Source organism: Hordeum vulgare, chromosome 7H (genome assembly GCF_904849725.1).
Source record: "Hordeum vulgare subsp. vulgare chromosome 7H, MorexV3_pseudomolecules_assembly, whole genome shotgun sequence".
NCBI lineage: Eukaryota > Viridiplantae > Streptophyta > Magnoliopsida > Poales > Poaceae > Hordeum > Hordeum vulgare.
Genome location: NC_058524.1, coordinates 399412918 through 399429794, shown reverse-complemented (window position 1 = coordinate 399429794; position 16877 = coordinate 399412918). Strand labels below are relative to the sequence as shown.

The following is a 16877-nucleotide window of genomic DNA, read 5'->3' as shown; positions in this document are numbered from 1 at the left end:
AAAGCCTAATATATATAGGAGGAGGGAGGGGGACCTTGCCTTGGGGTCCAAGGGAACCCCAAGGGGTCGGCCGAGCCAGGGGGGAGGACTCTCCCCCCCCAAACCGAGTCCTACTTGGTTTGGTGGGAGGGAGTCCTTCCCCCTTCCCACTTCTTCCTCCTTTTTTTTTCTTCCTTTGATTTTTCTTCCTTGGCGCATAGGATTTGGTGGGCTGTCCCACCAGCCCACTAAGGGCTGGTGTGACCCCCACAAATACCTATGGGCTTCCCCGGAGTGGGTTGCCCCCCTCCGGTGAACTCCCGGAACCCATTCGTCATTCCCGGCACATTCCCGGTAACTCCGAAAACCTTCCGGTAATCAAATGAGGTCATCCTATATATCAATCTTCGTTTCCGGACCATTCCGGAAACCCTCGTGACGTCCATGATCTCATCCGGGACTCCGAACAACATTCGGTAACCAACCATATAACTCAAATACGCATAAAACAACGTCGAACCTTAAGTGTGCAGACCCTGCGGGTTCGAGAACTATGTAGACATGACCCGAGAGACTCCTCGGTCAATATCCAATAGCGGGACCTGGATGCCCATATTGGATCCTACATATTCTACGAAGATCTTATCGTTAGAACCTCAGTGCCAAGGATTCGTATAATCCCGTATGTCATTCCCTTTGTCCTTCGGTATGTTACTTGCCCGAGATTCGATCGTCAGTATCCGCATACCTATTTCAATCTTGTTTACCGGCAAGTCTCTTTACTCGTTCCGTAATACAAGATCCCGCAACTTACACTAAGTTACATTGCTTGCAAGGCTTGTGTGTGATGTTGTATTACCGAGTGGGCCCCGAGATACCTCTCCGTCATACGGAGTGACAAATCCCAGTCTTGATCCATACTAACTCAACTAACACTTTCGGAGATACCTGTAGAGCATCTTTATAGTCACCCAGTTACGTTGCGACGTTTGATACACACAAAGCATTCCTCCGGTGTCAGTGAGTTATATGATCTCATGGTCATAGGAATAAATACTTGACACGCAGAAAACAGTAGCAACAAAATGACACGATCAACATGCTACGTCTATTAGTTTGGGTCTAGTCCATCACGTGATTCTCCCAATGACGTGATCCAGTTATCAAGCAACAACACCTTGTTCATAATCAGAAGACACTGACTATCATCGATCAACTGGCTAGCCAACTAGAGGCATGCTAGGGACGGTGTTTTGTCTATGTATCCACACATGTAAATGAGTCTTCATTCAATACAATTATAGCATGGATAATAAACTATTATCTTGATACAGGAATTATAATAATAACTATACATTTATTATTGCCTCTAGGGCACAATTCCAACATGTGGTTCACGGGTCTTCGGCGTCGGTAGTCGAACACGTTTCTGGGGGTCGTTGAGGACGTAGTTGTACACGGCGATCTTGTCGATTCCACGGCGTCGGGGATGGCGCACGCGGTGACGGCAGGCGACACAACAGCAACGATTGTCGGCGACGGCAGCAAGCAAGCAACATAGCAACGGCAACGACATGCAGGCCATCAGCAATCAGCGCTAGCAGCTAGCTAGCACAAGCTACAGCAAACATCTACAGCAAGCATCAGCTTCGGCAGCAGCTACTAGCCTAGCAGCAAACAACTTCCTAGCATCTATCTAGCGACAGCAAGCAACAATCTACAGCAGCTAGCATAGCAACTAGGAGGCAGCAGGAACAACAGCACTAGCAGGCAAGCACGACAGCGTGCAGCAGCAATGGGCAAGCAAAAAACGGTAGCAAACATAGCAGCATGAACAGCAACAATAATAGGCAAGCAACAGCGGCAACATCTAACTCGGCATGCAGCCTAGCAACTACAGGCAACAGCAAGCAATAAGATAACATCAGCTTCGGCACAGCAACAACAATAGGCAATGCAAGGCAGCGCAGCAACAGGGCGGCAGCAGCTAGCTACAGCACGCAGCAGCTACAGGGCCAGCCTAGCAACTAACAACAGGCAAGCACACGGCAGCAGGCGGCTTGGCAGGGGAGAGCACGGGGCGGAGGAGATCGGGGCCTGGAGGGCTGCTGGCGCGCGGCTAACGTCTCGCGGGGCGACGCCGGCGGAGGGCCTCGGCCAGGGCGACGATGGCAGGACGGCGGCCTGCATGGGCTTGGCGGCCAAGGTGGCAGGGGAGAGGGCACAGACGGTGAGGGGCGCAGGCACAGCTTCGGCAGCGCAGCAAGCCGGCCATGCCCTGGCATCAGGCAACAGCGGGAGCTAGCGGCAGGCACGCGAGCTCGAGGCGGCGCGGCACCGGCGAGCGGACAATGACCAGCGAGGTTGAGGGCGGCCGCGGCACGGGACGAGGGCCGCGACGCAGGGGAGACGGCGAGACCGAGGAGCAGGGAGGCGGAGGAGGTCGGGGGCAAGCCACGGTGGGGCGAGGGAGGCTGCGGCAGCTGGAGGTCGAGAGGGGGAGGTGCGCTGCGGGGTGGAAGAAGGGGGAAGGAACGGGGGAAGAACAGAGGGGATCGGGCTGAGGGAGCAACGGCGCAGGGGAGGAAGACGCTGAGGGGATCAGGATCGGGTTGTGCTAGGGCAGGCAGGCACGGCCCACGCGGGCCTTGGGCCAGCTCGGCAGCACTAGGCTGGGCTCCTCCCACTTCTTCGGTTTTTTTAAAAAAGAAAAACTCTCAAAGCGAAAAGAATTAAACGAAATTAAAATAATAAAAAAAATGCTTTTGGGCTCTTTGAAAAATAAACCCCAACTATAAAAATAGCTTGGGCATCTTTTAAACGAATAAAAAAATAAAACCTTTTGAAAGAATAAAATAAAATCCCTTTTTACAAAAGAATAAAATAAAAACCTCTTTTAAAGGAGAAAAGAAAATGAGACTGTTTTTTTAAATAAAGAAAAGGGAAAAAATAAGGAAACCCAAGGGTTGCCCCCACATTTAACAAAGAATTTTAAAAGTAGACGAACTTGTTTTTTAAAAGGGGTTAAACCGAAATCTTTAGCAAAACCACAAAATGAAATAAGAGGGGAGAGAAGGTTTTAGGTCCGTGGTGCAACGGGGTTTTGAGGTGGCTCTCACGCACCCACTCTCATCACTCCAACAAAATAACGCCACTCACAAAGCACTAACACCCAACAACACGGAGCAACAAGCAACACCGACAAAACACAGTTGACATGATGCCATGCATGATGCGATGATGCAAACTAAATGAAGAGGCCACAAAATAAAGTAACCACATGTCAGAAACGGAAATAAAGGGGAATCTTCTGGGGCGTCGGCATCGGGTTGTCACACACGCGCTGCAAAATGCAGCTCACGTGAGCATACGCGTGTCTGGGGCGCGTGCGAGCAGCCAACCACTATACAATATTTTAAACGTGATTTTTTTTCATTCGAGCAACATAGCATAGTTGAATTGCATGACGTAGTTTAAAATCATCCAACAAAGATCGTGATAAATATAAAGTTCACACAAAAACAAATGGCATATGAACAATCATGCGTCATCTTCTTCCTCCTCTTCTTCGTCCGAGTCTCCGCCCGAGGACTAAGAGGATTCGTCGTCTTCATTGTGAGCCATGCGTCCATCCATGGGACCATCTCCAAAGGTATCATGCGAAGCTGTGTCCCGCATACCCGAAGCCATGCGGGCACCCATGTCACCCGGAGGAGCTCCCATGCCTACCATGATAGCTCTGAAGCCACACACGTCTCCCGTAGATGCTCTCGTGCCTCCCATGATAGCTCTGAAGCCACCAATGCCTCCCATAGATGCTCTCATGCCTTCCATGGTTGCTCCGAAGCCACCAATGCCTCCCGTAGATGCACCCATGTCTTCCATGGTTGCCCCGAAGCCACCCATGCCTCTCATGCTGTCCATGGTAGCTCCGAAGCCACACATGCCTCCCATGCTTGTTCCTGATCCTCCCATGGTAGCTCCCATGCCTACGAAGTCTCACATGCCCATGGATCTTTTTTGGACCAATACTTCATGATGGGAAAGATTGATGAACTCTTTTGCCTATCATCGAAGGTAGATGTGTCCATGAAGAACAAGTGTTTCTTCCATTCCAATAATCTAGCTCGCTCCTCCATGATCAATTTCTTCTCCTCCAATGCCACCTTCCTCTCCTCAGCCCCCACCCTCCTCTCCTCAGCCGCCAACCTCCTCTCCTCGGTCGTTGCATCTTGGCTCCTTGCCATCCTCCGCACCTCGGTTGCTTCCTTTCTTGCTTCTAAAAGAGCATACATAGCATTCGGTAATTCATCATCTCCTCTCCTTTTCTTCCTTTCTTTTGCTTCTTTCTAACTTCCATTTAGTCTTTTTAGCTCGGAGTAGGCAACCGAGTTTGGTGTAGGGATCCTCTTGCCATCATCACTTGACGCCTCCTCATCATCATCCAAATCAATAGTTGCCTTGCTTTTCTTGCTCTCCTCTTGGTCATCACGGGCCTTCCACTTCTCTACATCTTTTAACACTTCGTAGCAATGGGGAAACACAAATGCTCTCCCTTTCTTGACCTTGCCTTTCTTGGTCTTCTTCTCTTCTCCTCAAAATAAGTTTTGTGCAATATTAAGCTACAAACAAGAGAACAAGTTAGCATTTGGAACACCAAAGAAGAAGCATGAACATGGAACGTAAAGAAATTTCACTTACCCTATCTCTATCATTAGTGTCACTTGGGTTTATCGTGTCAACCGACTTCATTGCCGCCACCCACCTTTGACAATCTTTGTTGATTGTCGATCACCGGGACTGAAGAGATCTATTGGTTCGCTCAATCCCACTATTGTTTCTCTCATCAAAGTACTCCTTCATCCGGTCCCAATATGTATCTCTACTTTGGTCCCCTCCTTTGTTGCATCCATAGACACAACCAACCATGTATTGCATAGCAAGATATCTTCGTCGGTGGTGTAGTTGCCCGCTCTACCTTTTGGTGCCTCGACGATACCCTCACCGTCTTCATCCATCTCATCATCTCCATGCATTTCATTGGTTTGAGACCAATGAGAATTGTTCGAGCCGACACCCATAGTTGACATATATGTCTCATTATCGAAACTGCAAAGCATGTAGAATAAAACTAAGCTCCCATTTTTATGTAAAAAACTACAACAAAAAAGGGAGAAATCATACATTGTGGACACTTCATCAAGCACCTTGTCCGCGGTGGACGCCGACGCAACAAATTGCGAGCTCTCCGGCGCTTCTTCAGTCGGCGGAGCCACGGCCAGACGCCATGCAAGTTTCTTCTTCGGTCACTTATTATTACTAGCGTCGGCGTCGTCTGTTGCCCTCTTCTTTTAGGACGTCATCTTCACCGTTGTGGTCGTCGCATTCGATCTCTTGACGGGGGACCGTGGCTTGACGACGAGCGGCGGCGCGACGGCATCCAGCGGGGTCGATCGTGGCGCCATGAACAAGCTCAGCGGGGTCGATCGCGGCTTGGAGGATCGGCGTTGACGACGGTGATGCTCAGCCCCATGCTAGGATTTGCGGCGACGGGGAAGGGTCGCAGGTGTAGGGAGGGGTGAGGGGATGTCGCCGGCGCACTCCATCGGTCGATTTCTCCGACGACGGTGCACAGGCGGGGCGGGAGAAATTGTTATGTTGCGCGTGCGAGAACCGACATCCAAAATAACTAACGCACAATGACATTTTGCTCCACGCGAGAACGGACTTCCAAAATAACTAGCGCACGATGACATTTTGCTCCACGCGGCTTGGAGGATCGGCGTTGACGACGGTGATGCTCAGCCCCATGCTAGGATTTGCGGCGACGGGGAAGGGTCGCAGGTGTAGGGAGGGGTGAGGGGATGTCGCCGGCGCACTCCATCGGTCGATTTCTCCGACGACGGTGCACAGGCGGGGCGGGAGAAATTGTTATGTTGCGCGTGCGAGAACCGACATCCAAAATAACTAACGCACGATGACATTTTGCTCCACGCGAGAACGGACTTCCAAAATAACTAGCGCACGATGACATTTTGCTCCACGCACGCAACAGATTTTCCAGCGGGCGACTTAAAACGCTATCTTTTCGGTGCGCCGCTTAGATAGCGCAGCTTGGAGTTGCTCTAAGAAACTAAATTATCTGTTATGCTACTCGTGCTCATAATGCTAAGAAAAATTATGCCACCACAAAAAAAGAGTTAATTGTTGTTTTTCTTGTGATAAGTTTATTTAAAGCCTATATTTTTAATTCTAATGATTGTTTGCACGAATGATGGCTGCTCATGGTCAGCGTGACAATGGACGTCTGGAATTATTAGCCACATTGACAAGAAAGAAAACATTACTATCTGCAGTGCATACCCCTCAAAGAAAAAAAATCTACAGTGCACTGGATCCACTGATCATGCCATTTGCATCCCAGGTCTAATCTACTGAACCCAAACCCAGATGTTGCAATTTACAACTAGGAGCGCAGCACGGTGGGATCTTGGATGGCCCCAATGTCTGAATTTGTACAACACTAAATTACAAAACAATCCTACCTAAGAATTGTTTTCTTCTACAATCGATGTCAGAATTTGAAGTCCTTGGGGCGCTGCTGCCTCTTCCTGGCTTTCTGAGCGCTCTGGATGCTTAAAATCAGAGAGTTGCCTGTATCGCACGTATTGTCGTAGCCCATCAGCTTTACACTAAGATCCTTACATAGCAACTCTAACCTACCTCGATCATCGTCGCCTGCCAGTTGCAGCTGACTGGCCTGCTCTCGAGAGACGGCGGCATATAAGTGGAAGGCTTTCTGGTGAGCCTCCTTCTCGGCTGCAGACTCCTGATTCTTTTGGTCCCCTTCCAAACGGGGATTCTCAAGTGTAATCCTGAGCAAGCCCATAGACTGTGGATCATCGGGTGTCATAGAGGAGAACACGAATGAGAATCTACTGAATTGAAGATCTGGCTCCGTGAAAAGATCTTCAAGGATGCCATCAGGAGGTCTAAGGCTTTTCTGCAGAGCATACTTCTTATGATCAGAATCCACTCTGCTTTCTGAAGCCCGGAGAATTCTGGAAGCTTCTCTTAGTCCACTCAATAAGGCGCCATGCATCGTTGCAGGGTATGCACGGTTCGTTGCTTCTCCGGCAAAGAAGAGCCGGTCTTCACTGACACTCTCAGCAAGAATGTCATAGTCCGTTCCAGAGGACCCAACTCTGATGTGAGAGTATGAACCGCAACAAAGAGGATCACTACCCCATCTTGTACAAGCTGATTGAATGGGGTCAGGCACAGTAATGCCTTTTGGGCCATAGATACCTGCAAAAAAATCATGAATATCATTCCAGTGCTTATTATAAAAAGTAAAACAAAGCAAATATTTCAAGAAAGAATTTGCATGTATCCCCCTAATAAGCTCCTATTGCATAACCCCTGTTATTGTTATCATATCATTAAGCATCCATTTGATAAGCTAATCCAGAAATGACCAATGCAAGCATCTGTGCTTATAGGTAGCTAGATACTCCCCCACAACTCACAAACAACCATATAAGCATAAATGCTTAAGGACCAATTCTTAACTTTTCACATATTGTCTGCCCACGTGTCGTGCCAAAACAAATGTTAAGCACCTATACCTAGGAGCATTGAAGATGCTGTAATTGGAAACTCCCCTAACAGGAAGCAGGTAATGGCTCCTAACAAATGACATCCATACTCTAGACAATTGATTGCACCTCCTAATAAGTCCAAAAAAATTGTTTTATTACTATATAAATCACAATTCAAATCAAGACAAAAACGACATTTCAATGGAACGGTGTGGTGACAATGATTACAACATAATCACACGCACTACTTGTTCTACTCCCTCCGTTCCTAAATATAAGGCTCTTTAGAGATTTTAATGCGGACTACATACGGAGCAAAATGAGTGAATCTACAATCTAAGATACGTCTATATACATCCGTATGTAGCCTGTATTGAAATCTCTAAAAGGACTTATATTTACAAACGGAGGGAGTACTGTTTAATCCTGGTCTTAAATCACCACCTATCCCACCAAGGAATAGAGTGTGAAGCAGGTATACAGCATTCATGTGTTTCAAAACTAATTTTTCATACGGATTAACAAAATATACACATCATTTTGAAGCTTCCACTCAAAATTATCTTGCCTCTCTCTTGCTCATCGCACTTTGTTTAGTGTTTACTCAAACACAAGTGCAATGAGCAACACGCATTCATGTATTTTTTGAAATGGCTTTCCGCATATTGTTACAAATAGATGATCTAACTCCCAACGTTCATCGAAGATTTTTACTAAACTTATGATAACACCATGACCATGGTTGTTAATTTTAGTGGTGATTACCTCGAAGAATGCCAAGTACCCGATGAAGTGTGACAACAGGATCAACCTTTTCAAACTCCAAAGCAGCCTCTCCCGCCACAAGTGCAACAAGTACTGCGCCACCAGAGACAGTATGGTAGCTGTAGAAGAGAAAGAATTCCCCACGCTTGCTGGTCTCCTTATTCAAACACCCAAATGTGTCGATTTCCTCATCCCAAAATACAGATGGGAACACCATAGCCACTTTGTTCAACAAACCGAACCCCAACCTCTGGATCGCTCCAAGCTTGTTTTCAGGTAACTGTGGGTCAAACACAATGCTCCCACTCTTGAGCACACCAAGCGGAACAGTGCAGAGCGCCATGTCCGCCTGAAAAACCTGCCCTCCTTCCACCGTGATGCTCACGCCATCTACTCCATGTTCAATACGCTTCACCGTCTTCTCATACAACACTGGTACACCATCACATAACGCGTGTACGAGCCTCGAATTCCCTCCAGCCAAGAAGCAATGATCTCCACCCATCTCAAACTGGTCGTCCTGGTCCCAGTACGCCAGAGAGAGCTCCGATAAGCAACCAGCATTGGAGAACTCAAGGTTTGCCAGATGCCAGTCCAGAACCTCCCTCTCTTCCTCGCTTTTGGCCGCATTGTACAACCTTCTCAGCCTTTCGATCGCTTCCCCTAGCGAGATCCCCTCTGCGGCTTCCTTGAGAGACTCCCGCAGCCTAGTGGCGTGGTCAAGAAGCGTATTGAACACCAAATCGATACTTCTATCTAGTCTGGTGCCCACGGTCCGGCCGTCAGTGTGGTACAGTGGGCAGCGGTCACGCACCTTGTGGAGAGGAATCCCGAGCTGGCGGGCGAGCACGCCTAGCGGGTTGGCGTGGATGCCAGTGATGACGCTCCCGCCAAGCTCAACGGCGGCCTGCCCCCCGCCTAGGCGGGAGGTGTAAACGCGGCCGCCAGGGCGGGCGCGGCCCTCCAGGACGAGCACGCGGAGGCCGAATCGAAGAAGCTGCCGCGCGGCAGCGAGCCCGGCGAGGCCAGCACCGATGACGAGGACCGAAGCGGCTGGGACATGGAGCGCGTCGGCGGGAGGGGATGCGGGGAAGGTAGCCGAGACACCGAAGTTGATGTGGCCCTCTCGGGTGAGGAAGCCGTGCGCGGCGGCGACTAGGTGGTCGTAGCTCGAGGCCACGGTCTCGAGCACACGCGCGCGGGGGAGCGGCACCCGCGGGTCGGCGCGCCAGGAGGCGAGGATGTGGTTGCGGACGACGATGTAGTCGTTGGGGGCGGCGGCGTCGGGGTCCGCGAGGATGGCCTCCTCGGCGGGGAGTAGGGCGTCGATGGGGAAGCCCAGGGAGAGCGCAATGAGCGCCTCTGTCTCCGTCTCGCGCTGGCGCTCCTCCGGGGAGAGGCGGCGCAGGCGCCGGATGCGCCGCGACGGGGAGTTCCCAAGGTAAGCCTGCAGCTCGGTGTCGACCAGCGACTCGTCGTACGAACCCGGACGCGCCGACGCCGCACGGCGCGGGCGGCCCGGCGGCGGCGGCGGCGGCGGCGACGGCGACATCGCCGGGAAGGGTCGTGTGGGGGGTTGGGGTTTGGGATTGCTCGGCTCCGCCAGTTTGGGCTTTCGGGGGAGAAGGTGGGTGGGAATTGGGGGAAAATGACTTTATTGCGTTTCACTGACAGGCAGGCCCAGCCGTCGCAATAACCCAAGAGGGCCAAGGTGCGCGTGCGGGCTTAAGCCGAAAGAGGAGGATGACGTGGGCCGGCGGCCTGCTGTCAGTTTAAGGGTGGTTCATATTCTGTGAGGTGAGTAAAAGGAGGTTGACTTTCCTGTAAAGTTGCCTTCATGTCATGTGTCCCCACCGTTCGGTTATACGAGAATGGAGTCCTGACGTGGGAAGAGAAAAAGACGGAACACGGAAGCGGCAGCGTGTCATCGGTGTACGTTAAGGGCCTGTTTGAGACTACTCCACTTCAAAAAATTCAGCTTCACTCCATCAACTTTATTTTAGAGCAGTTTCATCAAGGAGTTGTAGCTCTACCTTGAAGCAGTTTTATACTGTTTGGCTTGCAGCTAGCTCCAACTTTAAAAACAGTAGTATTTGATGGAAATAGTTTATTCTGCCCTTATTTTTTATGCGTAATGTTTTGACGGCCCAATATTTATGCGCCTTGAGATATTTTTTAAAGTCTTGTAGATCTATCATAAAATTTAAGTGAACTATAAATGGCAACTATAAAAAGATGGCATAAGATTTAAGTGAACTATTGTAAAATGATGTGAACTATTGCGATACATAATTAAAAAGATCAACATGAATGTCCAACGATACAATTGTTCTACTCCCTCGAAGAAAAAAAAATGCAAATAAAACCCGAACCATCTTGAACAGTAGAAATCTAGTTCCAACCATCGGCAATAGCGGTGGCTAACTCATTACGGAATGTATCCATAGTCGGAGCATCCGGTTCCGTTGTAGATCTATCAGAGGCAGCAACAAATTTGTTATACCTGTTCGGTATTGTAGGCACATAATGAGGATCACGGTCGAACCGAGAAAAGTCCAAGTCTTCGCTGTTATGCTCACGAATAAAGTTGTGAAGGACCATAGTAGCAACAACGATCATTTTTTGCTTGAACATCGGGTACGGTCGCATCATATACAAAATCTGCCACTTCATTTTTAGCACTCCAAATGATCGCTCAATGACATTGCGGATAGATGAATGGACTCGGTTGAATTTTTCCGTTGGAGTTTTTGGCTCCATACCTCTACGCCATTCTGGCATATGATACTTCTCACCCTTATAAGGAGCTAGGTATCCCGGACGATTGGGATATCCCGCATCAACAACATAATATTTGCCTATAAAAGAAGGAAATGATATCATCTATTTCTTGTACAAACATTTGATATTTAAACAATTAGTGAATTGTATGATCATATGCTAAAATGTTACCTTTTGGAGGGTGTGGGAAGAACCTTTCATCAACACTTATTGCATTGTATAACACACTAGTGTCATCCATAGCTCCTGGTTGCCCCCACACACATAAGTGAATAGCATGTCAAAGTCACAAATTGGAAGAACATTTTGAGTCGGTATCCCTGATTTCCCAATTGCAGCTCAGCTCGGGCTCGCCCCTTCCTTTCTGGTCGTTCCCCTCTGCTCTCTTCTCCCCTCCCCCTCCACCTGGATCCGGTAACTGCGGTTGTGACGGTCAGCGCGGCAGTGAGGCAAAGGAGCGGCGTTGCCGGCGGGTACGAAGGGAGTGAGGACCCGCGCATCATCGTCGCACTCCATGGCCACCGACGACCGAGAGCTCAGGTTCGTGTTATAGATGTGTTGCTTCTTCGCGGAAATGGGTTCATTCAAGATGAGAGAGGGTGGAGGACCTATGGTGTGTGTGGATCTGGCTCATCGGAGTTGCCTTGTAGGAGGGGTGGTAGTGATGATTGGGGTTGGGGTTGAGCTCGTCAAGGATCTCGCGCCCGCAGTGGCTTCATGACAAAAATTCGGCGTCCACCGGGTGTTGCAGCATCTACTAGAACTCCATGTTTAGAGGGTGGGGGGACTGGTCTGGTGGTGGTCGTTAGAGTTTTCACATAGAAAGTTGTAGCTAAAGTTTTAGGAACCCTAAGGAACTTGTAGTCATTATGATCATGTTGTTGGTGTTCTTGAGGAGTGAAATGGAACCAATAGTGGCAATGCAGCATAACTCATACATTTTAGTCAAAATTTTGGTTAGCCTGAATTTTGTGTTTTTTTGTTAGCTTGAATTTTTAGCGTGTACTTGTAGACTTCTTGTTTTGCTATCTTCACGTACATTTATCACATTTCCCATTAAATACACATTAATTTTTTTGTTGCAATAGTCATGTTAAATTTGGTTTGTTATTGAGTCTGAGTTAAATAGTCATGTTGCAATAGTCATGCTTATTCAGATTAAGTGAAATTAGTGGAGTAACTCTTATAAGGATGTAGTGTAGGTGTTAGAACTATGTTTTTTGTGCTGCAATAGGATTTTTTTTCAATTTTAGTGTTTTTATAACTTTGTTTCTGTTCTTTCTTCTGTATTGCAGAATGGACGACGACGAATGTCCTGCTGCTGATGGGTCATTCTCAACACGTTTATCACCATCCGCTTGCGCCAGATTGCGGATCTTCAGTCAAAAAAAGGAAGCTATATGCAAAGGCAGCTTTGGATCCATCTTGAATATCAACTCTTTTTATGTACCCGTCAATCTGCTGGATTGGGTAGTCATGAAAATTGATCCAGAGAAGGCGTTGCTTAGGTATGCAACTCAAACAGATCCCTCTTGAATATCATATTTTCCTACCTTTTGTTGCAATAGGTTTTGTTTCTTATAGGCTTAGTTGTTTTATCTACTTGCTGCAGTCACAAAAGGAACTCCATATTGTTTACAAAGGACATGGTGTGAAAAAAAATCAATGTACCTTCTGGGTCAAGGTCATTGGAGTTGTTGAAGAGGAATGAGCCACACATGTTGCGTGAACCCTATCGAGTAGGGTTGAGGGCCCCAACGAGGCGCACTATCGAAGTGCTTAAGGGTGCAGATGTTCTTGAGGTTGTTACTATAAACAGGACCTGGGTACTATTGTGTATTGCTCTCGTGCTATGTCCTGGTACTGGCAACATGGTTCCTCTAGAGTATCTTGCGAGCTTGGTTGACATGGACAAGATCAATGAGTTTTCTTGGGATGAGCATTTCTTGGTTGCCGCACTGAATGAGGTCAAGAAGTATTAAAAGAAGAGGAATGAAGGGAAAACTGCCTTCTGGATTGACGGTTGTGTGCCAATGTTTGTGTATGGCCCATGGGCTTGCTGCTTTCTCTATTTCCTTTCATTTATTTCACTCTAGTATCTGTCTATAACAGGTTGGCTCACAAATGTCATTTTTGTGGTTTGTTCACATAATTTACATGGACTTTGTCGAGGTGCCTCATTTGCTGGTTTCTGAGCATAGAATTGAGTACTCTCTCCCAAGGGCTTGCTTCGCTTGCAACGACGATTTTAAGTTGATAGAAGAAATTGATAGGAATAAGCTAAGCCTTGATAAGAAAGAATTTGGAAAACGGAATGTAAGAGCTCATTCTCCTTCTATTTTTCATATTTCGTTCTTTTTGTTTGTTGCCTTATTGATATGCCTTATTTATACGGTGGTTCAACCCTATATGCCCTGGTTTTTGCAGCTTCGTCGTTTGGTGGAGACGTCGAACTTACAGCTAGAGGGCTGCAATGAAGCTCATCGTGAGAACAACAATTTTGTTGGTGCAGATGCACACATCCATGATACCAAGCAACCCACCCATGGATGGATGCGAAATTCGTGGTGATGTGTGTGGCTCTCAGGATGAGTGGTTGCATCCACTGCCTTCAAGTCAAGAATTGGAGGTAAGCACACTTTTACATGACATTTTTATCATTTATTTTCAGCAAATAATAGTTGCAATGCTTAGTTATTTCTTTTGTTGTGTGTGCCTACTTTCATTGTTGGGGGAAAGCTAAAAACTTCTCTGGTTCATTTGCTTTTCTCGAAGCTGATCCCAAGCCACATGATACCAATATATGATAAGCACAAGAAGTTGCATGCAATAGAAGTGAAGAATGTTTTAAAATCGTTTTGCAAGGTTCTGCAATCAATGTTTTGTAAGCCTGTGGCATCTATTTTGATCGAAGCTAACACCACTGCAACAAGCACCAATGATGATATCCCAGAAGATGTTACATTTCATGCTCCAGTCGGCAAATGTAGCAGGTGCAGATCACACCAGGCCCCCTCCACACGAGCCATGAAGCTCACATGAGTCCTGTAGCACAAGAAGTGGAGGTTGATAGGGAAGTTGCAGGTTGTTCCAACACCAACCAGAATGAAGCCCATCAGGAAATTTGTTTGGATAAAATGTAGAGTTGTGATGATCAAGGGATGGAAGATGTGCAACCAGGACATGATATTGGGGAACGGGAGAAGTCGGTAGTTGCTGAAGATGTGGTGGGATATTTGAAAGATCCATAGGTTGCTGATGAGGGTTAGAGTTTGATTCTGTCATAGGGTATGGTGGTTGCATTGCAAGGACTTGCCATGGAACTCGATGATGGTCCATCAATGAGCCCGTTCTGTAACGTCTAAGATGTGGCACTTTCCTTATTTGAGGGTGAGGCCTCAAAAGGGGAAAGAGTCGCATCTAAGTGTTTCGCAAGCAGGATAAACATTGCAATACATAATAGATGGAAGAGTAATAAGATTTGGCTTACACTCGCCACAAGCTAAATTACAGATCCACACCGTCATTCATTATTCAAATAGAAAACAGGGTCCGACTACGAACAAGATAAACGACAAAAGCTAATGCTATCCCGCCTTGCTAGGCCCACGATCACGACCAAGTGCCTCTAGTCCTCGGGGTACGTCACGTACAGCAGGCCATTGTCCTCATCAAACTCCCACTTCAAGTGGGTATCCTCAGAAGCATCTGTATCTGGCGTGCCTCTACATGTGGTTGGTTGTAGTAATCTCTGAGCCATAGGGACTCAACAATCTCATGACCTTGGTATCAGATCAAACTAAGTCTTTAGGTGAGGATGGGGTATGTGTTTGAGTTTGTAGCAACCTAAGCATTTATGGTGGCTAACTTACGTTGAACAAGAATTAAAGATATAGTGGTCTACCCATGACGGCCGTGAACTAAGAATAATCACTAAGTGATCCCGAACACCTACTTACATCATTCATAACCCCACCGTGTTCTCGATCAGAGAAGGAACTCTGAAGGAATCAATCATGGTTCGCACACAGTTGATAGGTTTTAATTAAGTTACTATAAGTTTTGTAGAACCGGATGTTAACAAAGTTTCCATGGATGCCACATAACCGCGGGCACGGCTTTCCGAAAGATTTAACCCTGCGGGGGAGCTCCAACTAATCCATCACAAATTACCACAGGCAGCATAGGAATCCTCAATCATGAAACTCGCGATCTCGTCAGATTTCTTAGTGGAAAACCTCAACTCTGAGAAGACCCAAAGTCTGGTCGGAATCCCAATGCACAAGATATATCTTTAAGGTAAGACAAGTCCAGCAAGACCACCCGACGTGACAATGTCCCCGATAAGAGTTGTGTATCTCAGTCAGGACACGCCGGATAAGATACGCGTACGGTGGCCTAATAGAAATCACACGAGTTTCCCTGGGTTGGCCCCGCACAATGCTCTAGTTTGGACCAACACTCATGAGGAGCACTGGCCCGGGGGTTGATTAAGTATCCTCGGGGTAGCTATTCCCTGTGCTTTAATTATTAAGTTGTTAGCAAATTAAAAGCAAAGTTGGGTCTTGCCAGACACGCCTTAGACTAAACGATTTACCAAGGGGGTCCCCATAACAACCTGAACGTGTTAGGAGCGCTCACTTATGGAATAAAACACCGGTAGCCGAAACTAAGGCGACAAAAGTGGAACAAATCACCCGGAAAAATGCCAAGCCTTCCTCCTTTTACCAAGTATATAGGTGCATTAATTAAATAGCATTTTAAATAAGATGATAATTAAATTTCCCATGTTACCACATGGACCAGCTTGCACCTGCAACTAGCAATGCTATAAGAGGGTTGAGCAGCACTAACTTAGCCAAACAATATTTTCCTAGGAGGTGAAGGTTAAAGGTCTCATGGCAATGTTTGGAGGCTTATTTATCAGGTGGTAGGAAGCGGTGAATAACGATTGGAGACAATTCAACTAGGCATAACAAAGCTAGAAACAGTGTCAAGGTCACGATCATCTTGCCCGTGAGATCTTCAGACTAGAACTGCTCTTGATCTTCCTGAACGTACTCAACAGAATCCTTGAACTCGTTCTCAGCTCCCGATGCAACCCAAAAGAAATAAATACCAAATAAACACCAGTAAATGATAATGCAACAAACAATATGATGTATGTGTGGCACAAACTCCAAAGCATGCACAAAAATAATCCTACACACATGACCAAAATGCCACCTCATCAAAATGGCACTTTAGAAGAATTGCTCAAAAGTGAAATCCAACGCCACCATTGGATTCCTTGGGTTTTTCTACCCCAATTCTATATATCACACTGCTATACTTGCATGCATACAAACACCACAAAATAGAAAAGAAAATCTACTCTAAATCCTAAATTATATATATGTCAAACAGTGTGAGATTTAGCACATGCGAGATTTGACATATTTCACTTCTGGAATTAGTCTAGATATGGAAATAACACACAAACAACAACAAAAAACAACACACACAATTTTAATAGGGGGGCACTGGTCATAGGCACTAGGGGCCCTAGAACATGACAGGTGGGCCCTGTGGCCCACTGTCAGTGACACGGCTACAACACACAGGACTAACACAAGAAAATATAAAAGAGGGAGAGGGGGATCGAACCTACCAGGCTACCACCTCCCTAGTGGAGAACACAGCCACCACCACCGGGCTACACTTGTGTAGCTGCACTAACAGGGGAAGTATACCACATGAGAATGCTCTGCC

The 16877-nt window shown here is 47.2% G+C and overlaps 1 protein-coding gene across 1 annotated transcript; it reads right to left on the bottom strand.

Annotated features, from left to right (window-relative positions):
- Positions 1 to 6267: 6267 nt before the first annotated feature.
- On the bottom strand, positions 6268 to 9957 carry LOC123409988 (lysine-specific histone demethylase 1 homolog 2). Its single transcript, XM_045102859.1, has 2 exons — positions 8346 to 9957; positions 6268 to 7287 (listed from the first exon to the last, which is right to left on the bottom strand). Exons 1-2 carry the CDS (start codon positions 9895 to 9897, stop codon positions 6554 to 6556), a joined length of 2286 nt encoding a protein of 761 aa, XP_044958794.1. The 5' UTR covers positions 9898 to 9957; the 3' UTR covers positions 6268 to 6553.
- Between the last annotated feature and the right edge of the window lie 6920 nt (positions 9958 to 16877).